We start from the raw sequence: 14,611 nt of genomic DNA on the forward strand, positions 1-14,611 counted from the left end.
GATAGATAGATAGATAGATAGATAGATAGATAGATAGATAGATTATGAAACGAGGTAAGAAACTAAAAACAAGAAAATGTCTGCGTTGATTTTTGCATTGAACTTGATGTTTAAAATCCCTCAGAGAGGTCAAAGTTGACAACTTCAGATCTTTTTGTAAGATATTCCAGGAAACAGGAGCGGAGTAGGAGAAGGTCAATTTTGCCAAGTTCAGTCCTCACTGAGAGGACACTGCAGGTAATGATGCCCTGAGAGCGCACGCTGTAGCTGCACTGACGACGTGACATGTAGGAGGAGATGTATGAAGGCAGCAGACCAAGAAGTGATTTAAAGATGAAACTGTACCCGTGAGAGAGTCTGCGTGAAGTTAATGACGACCAGTTAACCAGTGAATACTGGGTGCAGTGGTCGGTATGATAGTCAGTTATTGTAGTGATCTCAGGGAACCCAGAGTGTATGAGCTGAATACTTCAAGACGTAGACGGTTAACAGTGATTAATAATATACAATAATAGAGCAGGTCTTGGGAACCCTGGAGGAGCAAAGAGAGTGATCAGGCAGGATCTTCTGAACAACGAAGATCTGAATGTGTCGTTCCTTTTGCTTACAGAAGTTACGGCGGGACCAAGCGGAGAAGATGGCCCAGAAGGTTCCAGAACCAGGAGAGTCAGGCGTAGCAGGAAAGTGGTTGGAGGACAAGGAGACAACGGAAGCAGTTCGACAGGATAATGACTTGGTCAGGGGAGGTCAGGATCCACAAGGAGCTCGAGCAGGAGGACTGTCATGTGAAGAGCACAAAGGTAAGTTAATTACTGTCTCGACAGTACACAGTAAGACCAGAAGCATAAACACCAGTTGGCATCTTAGTACTCCAACGAAGAGTTGAGCTGCAGCCTTAGATACTCCTGGGTCTTAGTCAGGACAGTGGGCCGCAGGTGTTGATAGTTCGGCGCCATCTTGGAACTTGGAAGCTGCAGAAGGCTGAACTGTCACAGTTATGAATATTAGCGCACCGTGATAGACAGCATCCAACATCTGCAGGGTGCTTGCAGGAGCATTCATGTAAATAATGTCACCGTAGTCAACGGAGGGAAGGAAAGTCGCAGATACAGGTTGTTTCCTAGCGTTCAGAGGTAAGCAAGATCTATTTCTGAAAAAGAAACCCAGTTTTAATTTCAGTTTCTTTATCAAGTTTTCAAAGTGGGGCTTAAAAGAGAGATGTGCATCGAGCAAGATTCCCAAATATTTGTAAGAATCCACAAATTCAATAGGAACACCATTCATAGAAGGAAGGACTGCTGGTACCGAATTCGTGTTTAAAAGCGACGTCCCTTTGGTTTCATCAGTTAATGTCCGTGTTGAGGTTTGTGCTGAGCGTAGCTTCATCATCGTCCTCACAAGCTACAACATGGACGTCTTTTCTTGTAGCTAAATTAGTTGTTTTTGTTTACTCTGCTGTGAAAGCTGAGTTATATTTAGACATCAGAGTTTCTGTAAAGTTGTCGTAGTTTGGCAAGTGTTCTCATCAGCACTGGTCCGACTGGTTCGGCTGCAGCTATCGTATCGTAACAGCTAACTGATGACAGAGATAAATGAACTTTTTGGGTTTAGAATTTGAAACATAAAACTGACATAAATCCTAGGCTGACAATGTGAAAACATCGCCCGAAGAATGAAAAATAAATCAATAAAATACAAATAAAATGCTTATATCGGCTTAAGAACCTAAGTTAAATAAAACAAAACTAGGAAATGTTAAAAACCCTAAAACCTGAGAAGTGAAACTAACATTACTTTAAAGAATGCGTTTCACCAGAACCAGCTGATATAAACGGGCTAACATGGCTAAGTCTTCATAGCATTTTCAATAAAATATATAAAAGATAAGACAATTACTGTGAAATAATGTGGAAAATGATTGTTTTTCATGTTGTTGACGAGTCAAACAGTCACAGAAACACAGAAGTTTGGTTAATGAAGCACGTTCAGACTGTTGTTTAACTCTGGCTGAGACATTTGAACAAAAACATCGACTTCTCTGAAACTGCATTAAGTCTCTTTGCATTTCAGAAAAGTCGTGGGTGTGAGCTCCTTTTGAAACACGGGATGCACTTCTCAGTTCTCCTAAAGGTCTGAAGGTGCAAACAGAAGGACACAAAGACACGAGAGGAGACGTCAGAGAACAATTCATATTTACAGTCTCTAAATCATTTCTTTGGCCTCATGAACGCCTCATTATGTTGTAAAACGAGGACAAAGTCAGTTCAGTCATATCTGCCCCACTGAGCTGAGTTTATCTGCCACGTGCTAACCAAACAGCTGAGCTCCAGATGTTGAGGACCTTTTCATGCATTGTTTATGTCGACAAATTGCAACATCCTCTCCACTCGCTGCCATTTTCAGTGTGAAGGCAGCAGATGAGCATCAGCTTCACCTGAACAACCCGTGGTTCTTCCAGAGTCCCCGGACCCCCGTAAGGCAGCACCCAACTCCAAAACCTGATACTGACGGAAGCTTCAGTCTGAACTCGGTTCATTTGTTTAAACATCTGGGGATTTTGACAAGGATCAGAACCTACTAGTTGCAAGTTCTTCTTCCCAGAGACCGAATACAAAACAATTCTCATTCCAGTTATTTTTCCCACTTTAGCAACAAGCAAACCCAAACTGCTTCTGGTTCTGATTCCAGATCTGTAAGAGGCTTTGGGTGAGTTTAGGTTCACACTTGAATGTTTTCTGTCTGCATCAGAGCCATAGTAGTTAACGCTGTTAATAAGGGGTCAAAGTTCACCCGGGCAGAAAGACTTCACTTTCTACTGGACTTCTGCCAGAACACACACACACACACACACACACACTTTCAGTTTTCTAACCAACAGAAACTGTCACTGTGTCAACGTCCACAAATCCATCAATCAGACTACATGTCAGTCAACCAAAGGGGGCGGGGCTTTGACAGTTCTGCCATCAGATTCTCCTCATTTCAGACCAGATTATTCTCTAACCTCAGGATTCAAAGACCAAACATGTTAACTAGAACTCGTGGTGTTTCCCTGCAGCGTTGGCTGTCGTACAAATGACGCAACACTTACAGGAACAACTGCTCTGCAGTCGATATCATTCGCCCTCCAACATGACAAACAAGTACTTAATTATTCCTGGAAGCGTTTCCATCTTGTTTACATCAACAGAAATTAATTCTGTTCCATCAAAACTTCCTCTTCCTTGATGTTTGGGTCAGTGGGTTCGAGGCTTTTACCTGCTTCAAACATATTCTGGTTGTTGTTGTTTACTGTCAGAATAATCTTAAGACATCGTTTAGTAATCAGCGGGCAGGTACTCAACTAAAACTACATGTCGGACATTTTGAAGCGACTTCTCAGTTGTTGGACTTTGTTATTTCATCCCCGTGTGTGAAATGATTGAGGATTCTGTTAAAAAGGGATGATTTACTGAAGTAAATGCAGCTGATTGAGTGTAAAATGTAAGATTTCCCACTCCAACATCGCCACTTGCTGGTTGCTTTGATTCATCATTAAACTCATTTTGTGTTGACTTACTGTCCATAGTCTGTTCTCCAACTTCAGGTTCAAACTGCACCACTGCTGTGATCAAGAAACATGACAAGGTGAAAGATGATTTGATTCACGACTTGTCATGAAGGGTCCTGGAGCCAGACCAGTTGAACAAGTGTAAATATAAAAATGGACAATTTTAAGTGTCTGAGAAGCATCTGTCTATAAAGCCTATTTATTCATCTGTTCATGATTGTGTGGATAATATTTCCTCCATCTCCATCTTCTCTGCACTGATCTGTGGCCGGATCATAGAGGCAACAGGTTGAGAAGAGAAACCCACAGACCAGACCAGCGAGGATCTATACGGTAATCCCTTCAAGGAGTTCTAGGTCTGACCCTAGGCCTCCTTCTAGTGGGACATGCCCAGTAAACCTACAAAGGGAGGCATCCTAATCAGATGAACCACCTCAGCTGACTCCTTTTGATGCAGAGGAGCAGCGGTTCTACTCATCAGTCAAGGAAACACACAACAAAACTGATTCTTCCTCCAACAGCTTACTCCAAAGTGGAACAAACCAGTTCTGCTTGTGATAAGATGGTCTCTTTGGTACGCCCCTCCTCCATTGCCGGCCCTCTTCCTTGTTGACAGTCTGGTCAAACTGGTTGAAAACAACAAAGTTCATGCTCAATAATCCTAAGGAGAACCTCAACATCTTCCTTTCTGCTACATCCAGTTCTGTCTCCTGTCTTTTTGTCCATGTCTCTGTCTCCAGACCATACAACGTAGCTGGTCTCACCACTGTCTTGTAAATTTTTCCTTTGTTCTTTGCTGACACCCTGTTGTTTCAAATCACTCCTGAAACTTTTCTCCATCCACTCCATCCTGCCTGGACTCTCTTCTTCACCTCTTCATCACACTCCCCTTTATCCTGGACAGTGGACCCCAAGTCCTTGAAGTCCTGCACCTTTGTGGCCTCTGCTCCTTGTAGCCTCCCTCTCATCTCTTACTCCAGCTGACTCTCATTCCTCTTCTTTCAAGTGCATACCTCCACCTCTCCCAGTTCCCCCAGTCTCACCAGTCGATACACGTCCCTCTCTTCATCCTTAGTGTCCAGCCTCTTGTGCAACTCATCATACACGTTTTGTTTGCGTTTTCTACCTCCCTCTTTGCTCTATGTTGCATCTCTTTATATTCCTGTTAACTCCTATCAGTCATCCCATTTCTTCTTGGCTAACCTCTTCCTCGAGATAACTTCTTACACTTCATTATTCTACCATCAGGTTTCCTTGTCATCAATTCCCTGTCTGGATGACACACCAGTGACTAAAGTGCCCGCTTGTCAAAACACGTGGTACAGCCCTGACGATGTACATCATCACATATGGTGTACTTAATGACGTACGTCGTACGTGACAATGTCACTGCCGTTCAAAACTGAATTGCTTTATGAAGCAAACAGATCGTCAAGATCCATTTCCCTTTAAAGAGGCAAATGTCACATCTACCTTCCTTCTCTGCATCATGTCAGTCAGCTCTCTACCTTTTCCTGTCATTGTCCCCACATTTAGAGCCACCACACTCAGTTCTACGTTCTTGACTTTCCTCTTCTCCCTCTGTCTCCTGACACATTTTCCTCCTCGTGGTCTTCGACTAACAGTAGCACAATTTCCACCAGCACCCTGTTTGTCAACGGTAACATTGGCAAACTTCGTTAACCCAGGTCTCGACTGATCCGGTATGGTGTTGCTTAGATGATATATTATATTGTACTGTATTGTATATTTGTTTTGGCAAACGTGTTTTACATCCGCCCCTCCTGACACAACCCTCACCATTTACCTGGGTTTGGGACCAGCACTAGAGACACACTGGTTTGTGTTCCTCAATGGTTGGTTTAACCTGAACAAACAGACTAACCTTAACCTAATGTTTTGTTTAAGAAGAAAAGCTGTTAAGTGGTTTCAGGTTGAATGACCTGGTTTCATGCACTGTGGTGGAACCACAAACTGATTCAGCCGGTTGTGGGTCGTCCGTTAACAATACAATAACAAAGTCTTATCAATAAAAGGTGGATTTGGGACAAGTCTTCAGATACCTGTGTGGCTTGATGAAGTGATCTGAAGACTGAAGTCCTTTGGGTGTAATTTAACCAATCGAGGTATAAAGTCTCGAAAAACTCTTCATCCTCCTTGGACTTTCTCACATTCTGTCATAACATCCACAAACTTCAAAGTATTGTACTTACTGACATGTAGTGAACCCTGTAACTGTGAAGTGGTTTTAAACAAAAACAAGAAAAACTCTGGAAAGCCTGGTGTGCATTTGAAAAATAATCATGACTATGAAATTATTATATAAACAGAACCTGCATGGTTGAGAAATGACACTGAACTCTGGGAGTTTGAAGGATTTCTATGGAAACAGCTTCATCTAGCGTTCATGAATGAAACAACGTTAATCTGCAACAACAGCTGTTGTTGACCAAGCATTTCAATGTCTTTACACAAACACAGTTAATGTTTGATTACTTTTGGAATATTTTACCACAGAATGTACAATTCAAGAGTGTGGTGATGTCACACTAATGTTTTGTCTGTCTAAACTTTCCAACATGTCTACAAACGTCTTATTTCCACCATCTTCACTTTTCTTCTCCAGTTTTTCCTTCAAACTTCAGTCTTTCTGTCTTCTTCCTCCCAGTGTGTCTCGCTGTTGTAGGACTGGTTTTCTCTCAGAGGTCAGAGGTCACACAGCCAAACTCTCATTGACTTCCATTGAATGATGTGTACTGTATTGTACAAGTCCATCGTATATATGAGTTTTCTAGTTTAACCAGAAAGTGAAGGCTCTCCATAACTTCCATAAAACCCTGTAGAACCATCAAACAGAACATGATGACCAGACCCGTCTAACACGTGCAGCTCAGGAAGTATTTCAACTCGACTGGTTGTCCCAGACGTACTTTCTACTATTTCTCACCATCTCTAAGCTCTCTAAGATGAGAGCTTCAAGTTTTATAAAAGTTTCCAAGGATTTATGTTTGCAGATGACATTGTGATCTGTGGTGAGAACAGGGAACAGGTGGAAGAGAACTCGGAGAGGTGGAGGTATGCACTTGAAAGAAGAGGGAGGAGAGTCAGCTGGAGTAAGACAGAGTCCATGTGTGTGAATGAGAGGGAGGAGGTGGAACAGTGAGGCTACAAGGAGCAGAGGTCACAAAGGTGCAGGACTTCAAGGACTTGGGATCCACTGTCCAGGAAAATGGGGAGTGTGATGAAGAGGTGAAGAAGAGAGTCCAGGCAGGATGGAGTGGATGGAGAAAAGTTTCAGGAGTGGTTTGTGAGAAAAGGGTGTCAGCAAAGAACAAAGGAAAAGTTTACAAGGCAGTGGTGAGACCAGCTACGTTGTATGGTCTGGAGACAGAGACATGGACAAAAAGACAGGAGACAGAACTGGATGTAGCAGAAATGAAGATGTTGAGGTTCTCCTTAGGAGTGACAAGGATGGATAAGTTTAAGAATAAGATCATCAGAGGTACAGCACAGGTTGAACAACTGGGAGATAAAGTTAGAGAGACCAGACTGAGATGGTTTGGACATGTCCAGAGGAGGGACAGTGGTTTGGACATGTCCAGAGGAGGGACAGTGTGTATACTGGTAGAAGGATGTTAGAAATGCAGCTGCCAGGACAAAGACAAAGAGAAGATCTGTGGATGCAGTTATAGAGGACATGGAGGTAGTTGGAGTGAGGACAGAGGACGCAGAGGACAGAAATGGAGGAGGATGACTCGCTGTGGAGACCCTGAAGAGGGAAGAGACAAAAGAAAAAGTTCTGTTGTAGTCTGGCTCCCACAGATCTGATCCACTTGCTGGACCTGCAGTTTCCTATGTAGTATCTAATGTAGCAAATCCACCACATTCTTTTCAGTTGTCAAAATTTGTCACATTCTTCTAAAGTAAAACATTTAGAACTTTAAAAGTGTCATTTGTAAAAAAAAATAAAATAAAATAAAATTACTAAATATAGTTGTGTTGTTCTAATTCATTCTAAACCAACAAGTTCAATATTTAATTGATGTCAAATTGTAAAAATATTGAATGAGCCATCTTTTTTGTTGTTGCTGTGTTTCAGTCAGCAGGGGGCGCCACTGAGGCATCTGAAGATTGAAGAAGTTCAGTGTGAACAGCTGAAAAGCTTCAGAGTTTCAAACGAGGCTTCATTCTTTTAACACTCAGAAAGCTCAGATAAATCAGCTTGGCATACTTTTTATTTGTTTGTTTGTTTTCATGATTTTAAATTTTTGGCTGCTTTGATTTCTCTCTTTTATTTTTGGGTGTGCACACTTTGGCCATGGGTGTTGTTTTGAAGTGTTTCATGATTAAAGTTGTTGATTTCCTGTCAGTCAGGGGAACTGTGTGGAGGCCATGACTGCTCCTCTGACAGGAACCAGGAACAACGTGCACCCCGAGGAGCCGGGCACGTGCAGGAGCTCTGCTGTTTGGAATCAAAGCAAGTGTTTCAGGAGAACATGTGGCAGCAAACTGACAGGTGCAGCTCAGTCACAGTATAGATCAACTGTTTACAGACATTATTTCCATCAGCCACAGCCGAGCAGTTGGTTTTCATCAGACCAGACTGGACTAGTTCCAGTAAAGTTAAACCGTTTACAGAGATTGTCATTATCGGACCGGACCCATGTGTCTGATTTGTTCCTCAGGACTGCTCAGAAGGGAACCATGAAAAAATCAGGATCTTTACAAACTGTTCTTCTCTCTTCTTTGTATCAACATTGAACATTAGTCAACGTTTGTTCGAGACAACCTTTCTCATCATCAGTCAGAAACTACGAAGACACAAATACAACTGAAGGAGTTTAATCTTCTACAGGTTTTACATGAGACTCAAGACCCAACCTCAAAGATCAAGGCTGGACAAATAAATTCAGCTACATCAAACATCACTGTTAAACCAGGCTCAGCGCCATGTCCAGGTCATAGACTGAGCCCGCTCTTCCTCATCATCACACCTTCTTCTGCGGCATGGCGGCAACAAGCAGCTTGTACAGAGAGTAACATGTTCCTGTGGAGAACAAACCCAGCATCCATCAGAACTTTACATCTTGGTATCTGCCACTTCTTTCTGGTTTCAACATCAAATCTGAGGTTTGGTGGTTTTTTTTTTTTTCAACCAAACATAAAATGTGTTTAATGAGAATGCTTCTATCATTTCCCTTTTTGGTCAGGACCATGGTTCTCACCTAAAAGAGTCAGCGTCATGGTTACTCTGTAGAGCAGGACATCTCTGCTTCCACCCTTGATATGGACCGGCAACCCATTGTTCTTCTGTAACCATAGCAACCACATGGTTAAACTTAGCATGCTAACATATTAGCATGGAGCTAGGACATTACATAAAACAGACGAATAAGATTTAACAGTTAGGTCACATTCATGACACACATAAGTGTAATTCTACGACTTTATTCTCATAATTTTATGGTTTTTATTAATTTTTTTCTTACGTGGCAATGTAATAAAAAAAATAAAAAATTTTAGCGTAGCCCTAAAGCTCCGTCGTACATCAGAGACAATGTGGGGGTTATGTGTCTCGTCCAGAGACACTTGGACATGTGACTGCATACTGCTGGAATCAAACCTCCACCTCTCTCATCAACTCTAACCACTGATCCTCCAATCCAACACTCGTTTTTTAAATCTCTGATCTTTCTAAAGATGTGATCCAGTGCCCACCGCCCCCAATAGCTGTGGGGCGGTGGGCAGCTATTGGGGACGCCCAGGAAGCAATCGGGGATAGAGTGTGCTGCTCAGAAACACTACGAGATGTGCAGAGACTGGGGACTGAGGCTGGGACTTTCGGGTCCTGAGTCAGCTGCCCTGCCTCTACTCCATCTCGGCCATCCATCCATCCATTCATCCATCCATCCATCCATCCATTATCTTTTACGCACTTCTTCCTTTTTGGGTCACAGGGGTCACTGGTGCCCATATCCATCAGTCACTGTGTGAGAGGCAAGGGGACACCCTGGACAGGTCTCCAGTCCATCACAGGGACACAAAGAGACAAACGAGACAAATATCCATTCACTCTCTCACTCACACCTAGGGACAATTTAGAGTTACCAATCAGCCTAACATGCATGTTTTTGTTCTGTGGGAGGAAACCGGAGCACCCGGAGAAAACCCACGCATGCACGAAGAGAACATGCAAACTCCACCTAGACAGGTCCTCGGCAGGGATCTGATCCAGCAACCTTCTTGCTGAGATGCAACAGCTCTACCAACTGCTCCTACATTTGTGCTCATATTTTTTTCTCTTTTCTTTTTTTCTGAAACATCTGACAAAAATCCTCAAACATGCAGTTTTTTTTTATTTTTATTTACTTTGTTGTAGCTGTTTTAGTTCACACTGAAAAAACTTTGTGAACGTAGCACATTTTACATGGAAACTTTAGTAATTTTCCACAGATTGAACAAAATGTTTGCATCTACAGGAGAGCGGAGTAATCTACAGAGGAGCGAAGTAATCTACAGGAGTGGAGTAATCGTCAAAGGACAGGGGCGGAGTTATATACAGAGGGGCGGAGTAATATACAGAAGGGCAGCGTAATCTACAGTAGACAAGGGCGGAGTTATTTACCGAGGAGTGGAGTAAATTTCAGAAGACGGGCAGAGTTATATGAGGGGCAGAGTCACATACAGAGAGGCAATGTAAACTACAGAGGATGGGCGGAGTTGTATACAGAGGGGTGGAGTAATATACAAACGGGCAGAATAATCTACAGAGGACGGAGCGAAGTTATATACAGAAAGGCGGAATTAAAAGGACACCATAATCTACAGAGGACAGGGGCGGAGATATATACAAGGGGTGGAGTAATAAGGACAGAGTAATCTACAGAGGACAGGGCGGCATTATATACAGATATACAGAAAGGCGGAGTTATAAGGACACCATAATCTACAGAGGACAGGGGCAGAGATATATACAGAGGGGTGGAATTATAAGGACAGTATAATCTACAGAGGACAGGGTGGAGTTATATGAGGGGCGGAGTATTAAGGGCAGTAATCTGCATAAGACAGGGGCGGAGTTATATACAAGGGGTGGAGTTATGTTCAGAGGGGCAGAGTAAACTATGAGAGAAGGAATGAATCAATGGGTTGCGGAATAATCTACAGAGGATAAAGTAATCTACAGTGGACAGAGTAATAGGAGGTGTAATCTACGGGGTGTGGGAGTAATCTACAGGGAGTAGGAGTAATTTATGGGGGAAATGATAAATCTACAGCAGGTGGAGTAATCTACAAGTAATCAACCACACTCAACACAAATCTGACTCTGATGCTGAAGTAGATCGTTTGAAGTAACTCGAGGTTAGAGGAGGAAGTGTTCACTGTCATGTGGACATGCCAGTGAAACCAGTCTGACCTGGAAGAGTTTCTGGATCTCAGGAACTTTGTTCTTTAGCTGTCTGGAGGAGCTGCCGAAGGCTCGGCTGGCCAGAAGAGGAAATGTCTGGAAGAAAAAAACGAACAAAAGTTTTTTCAAGAGTTTTTCAGTGTTTTTTCCTCGTGAACATTTTTGCTGTTATTTTTGTTGTTTGAGTTTTGGTTCTGCATTTTAGGTTCACTGCTTCCACCAAACATGATACTCTAGATTTTTTTAATCTGGTGAAGTAAAAAAACCCAAAACATTGGTGCTTCTCTTTTCACACACCTGCACGAGTCTGACGAGTCAAAGGTTCAGCCGTTCAGTCAACAAACAGAGCAGGAAGTAAAACTCAGACTGGTGTCAGTTCCACGCAAAGTGGAAATGTGCTTCAAGGGTTTGGAGATGTTTTGTCATCACTGAATAAAATGTGACATGATGATCCAGAGATTTATTTATTTCTGTAACATTCACACTTCAGAACCAGTTTTCTTCTTCCAAGGTTTTAAAAACTGACCCCAATAATGGATCTTTGGAGAGTGGTGGTGCAGAGGTTAGAGAAGCTGGGCCTGTGATCGGGAAAAAAAAATCCTAAACAATTCCAATAAAATTTTACCTGAAATGTTTTGTTTACCACTGAGTCAGAAGCTTTATCTTTAAGAGGTCATACAACAGTTGTTTAGATAAATGTTTTCGTCCAACTTGATTTGTAACTTTAGAACTGTCCAGAACCCTAAAGTTAAAGTAAGCACGACTAAATCTAATCTCATTTAATGTTTCACTCATGTGATCGTTTGTACTCCAGTATAAACCTAACTGGGTCCAATGATCCACACAGCAGCTAATCTACAACAGAACGGGTCAGAACGAACAGAATCAAGGTGCTGCAGTGGTCTAGTCAGAGTCCAGAACCTCAACCTGGTGGGACCTTCAAAGAGCTGAGCTGAAACCTCAATGAACTGAGGCAACGATGGGGAGAAGAGTGGGCCGACACTCCTCCACAACCACGACAGATTGATAAAGTCCTCCAGAACACTTCTGCTGGGCAGAGGTTCTGCTGGGTCAGGTGATGGGCCTGGAACCAGTTTTTCCACAAACTCATTCTGGACTTTGGTTTTAAGGTGCACCTGATGAAGTCGAGATGATTTGTTTCGTCCCAATAACAAAACTTTTAATCTTATCGTTCAACATTCATTTATGCAGGTTAATCCCACTGAGCCCCGGGGACTCATTTACAAGAGAGACCTGAAACTAGAAGATGATGTCATTTTATTATAACTTTAAATATTTAAATTTCATTTTTTACTCTTCTCTTCCTGGAAGTTACTGACAAAGATCAGAGGTAAACTGAAGCAGTGAGTCGGCTGGGTCGAACAGCTGCAGGCCCGGTTCGGTTTACACCAAGGTCAGGTGGGAAGCTGGGGGCGGGGCTCTGACAGCCACTCACTTCCTGCCAACAGGAAACTGACCACTGAGGAGGCAGAGACTGGTTGACTGTCAGTTATGGAGGACTGAACCATGTGGGCTCAGTAATCTGAGAGGATTTTATCTATTTACAAGCTGCCAGAGATCCTGAACCCAGTTCTAACTGAACTATCAGAGCCGTTCTGCAGCAGAATAAAAACTAATTCATGGTTCTCAACATCACCAGAGAACAGAGTCATGTTCTGATGTCAGAAACACAAATCTGCTTTTTTTTTTTTGCCTACCTAAATCTAATTTTTTTCTGACCTGAAAACTTTAGTGACTCAAACTATGATCTAAGTTTATTTTCCTCTTAACTCTTTAAATTGTTTATTTCAGTCATGAATAACTATTACATCTCATTGTTTAAGCCTTTGTTTAGTTCATCAACTTCATATTTTAATTTAAGTATGTTTATTTAATTTTTAATGCTGCCACACACTCCAAACAAGTTGGGACAGAGAGATGGTGCTCTATTCTGGGTTAAATGTTTGGCTCTATGCAATGCTCTATATGTTGCTATATATTGAGTTAAATATTTGGCTCTGTGCAATGCTCTATATAGTGCTCTATGTAGGGTTAAATGTATGGTTTTATGCAATGCTCTATATAGTGTTCTATGTAGGGTTAAATGTATGGTTTTATGCAATGCTTTATACAGTGCTCTATGTAGGGTTAAATGTATGGTTTTGTGCAATGCTCTATATAGTGCTATATGCTGGGTTAAATGTTTGGCTCTATGCAATGCTCTATATATTGCTCTATGTTGAGTTAAATATTTGGCTCTGTGCGATGCTCTATATAGTGCTCTATGTAGGGTTAAATGTATGGTTTTAAGCAACGCTCTATATAGTGCTCTATGTAAGGTTAAATGTATGGTTTTATGCTCTATATAGTGCTCTATGTAGGATTAAATGCATGGTTTTATGCTCTATATAGTGCTCTATGTTGAGTTAAAAGTTTGGCTCTATGCAATGCTCTTTAAAGTACTCTATGTGATACATGTTAAGCTCTTTGTGGTGCCACTTGTGACTTCACGTGTTGAGCTGTAAGAGGTGCTATATGTAACACTCTAATTGTTGATATATTTTTAGCTCATTGTCACTACATGTGACCATTCTGTGTGGTGCTGTGTTTTGCTTTATGTATGTATATTTGCATTCATGTGTTGTTTTTTGTGGCACTGGATGTGTCACTGTAAAAGCAGACTGTTTGTGGCTGATAAAGCTCTATGTGCTATAGGTTGAACTCTTTGTGGTGCTTTATGTGTTCATAGCACTGGACTTAGCACTTTGTGTGGCACTGTAAAAGGGACTTTGTGTGTCACTCTATATGGCACTCTATGTGCTCTAGGTTAAGCTCTTTGTAGCACTTTATGTGTTTTATTGTGGCACCAGTGCATCACTGGATTTAGCACTCTGTGTGACACTGTAAAAGGGACTATGTGTGGTGCTCTATATAAGCTGAGCTCTATGTGGAGCTAGCTGTGGTGCTCTATATGGCACTCTATATAAAAATACACCAGACAGGGAATATTGTGGGGAGCATGCACTTAAAGTTCACACGCTGAGTACACAGCATAAACGCACGAGGAAATATAGAAGCTTCCAAGGGTCAAAGGTCAAATTAGAGGTAGAACTACAAAATCTTTGATTTAAAAAAGATGATGTTTTGATGGTCCGCACGAAAACACAAGAGTGTTGCTATTCTTATTATGAATTATTTTCACTCTGGAAACTGTTAAAACAAAAGTTATTAGACTCCTAAAATACAACTTCCATGTGGACACAAGGCTGAAAGGATAAAACAATTTTACATATTCAGGAGAAAAGAACTCTCTGTGGGTGAGGTCAAAATATCACCTGAAAGTGACTTTAACAGTCTCTTAGTCCAATCAAATCTGAGACATGTCACTGAAAGAAAACTCACGGAGGAAGATTTTTGGTGCAACACAGTTTTGACATGCTGCTGCACAATCAGGTTGACAGGTGTCTACAGGTGTCCAACGGGTGTCATCAAGTGCAAACAGTTGTCCAGCAGGTGCCAATGGGTGTCCATTGGTTGTTAACAGGTGTCAAGAAGCGCCAACAGGTTTCCAACAGGTGTCAATAGGAGTTCAACAAGTGCCAACAGGTGTCCAACAAGTGTTAACAGGTGTCCAACAGATGTCAACAGTTGTC

The 14,611-nt window shown here is 41.9% G+C and overlaps 1 protein-coding gene across 1 annotated transcript in view; it reads right to left on the reverse strand.

Moving 5' to 3' along the window:
- Positions 1–8,404: 8,404 nt before the first annotated feature.
- The window catches only part of LOC119411393 (cytochrome c oxidase subunit 7A2, mitochondrial), a 6,565-nt gene continuing 358 nt past the window's right edge, over positions 8,405–14,611 (reverse strand). The window contains exons 2-4 of the mRNA XM_037678336.1: positions 10,968–11,054; positions 8,776–8,860; positions 8,405–8,597 (exon numbers count right to left, since the gene is read on the reverse strand). Of these exons, the coding sequence (XP_037534264.1) occupies positions 8,539–8,597; positions 8,776–8,860; positions 10,968–11,054 (231 nt within the window). The 3' untranslated portion in view covers positions 8,405–8,538. The remainder of the gene's footprint in view (positions 8,598–8,775; positions 8,861–10,967; positions 11,055–14,611) is intronic.

The sequence above is a fragment of the Nematolebias whitei genome, chromosome 6, assembly GCF_014905685.2.
Source record: "Nematolebias whitei isolate Nwh7 chromosome 6, NemWhi1, whole genome shotgun sequence".
NCBI lineage: Eukaryota > Metazoa > Chordata > Actinopteri > Cyprinodontiformes > Rivulidae > Nematolebias > Nematolebias whitei.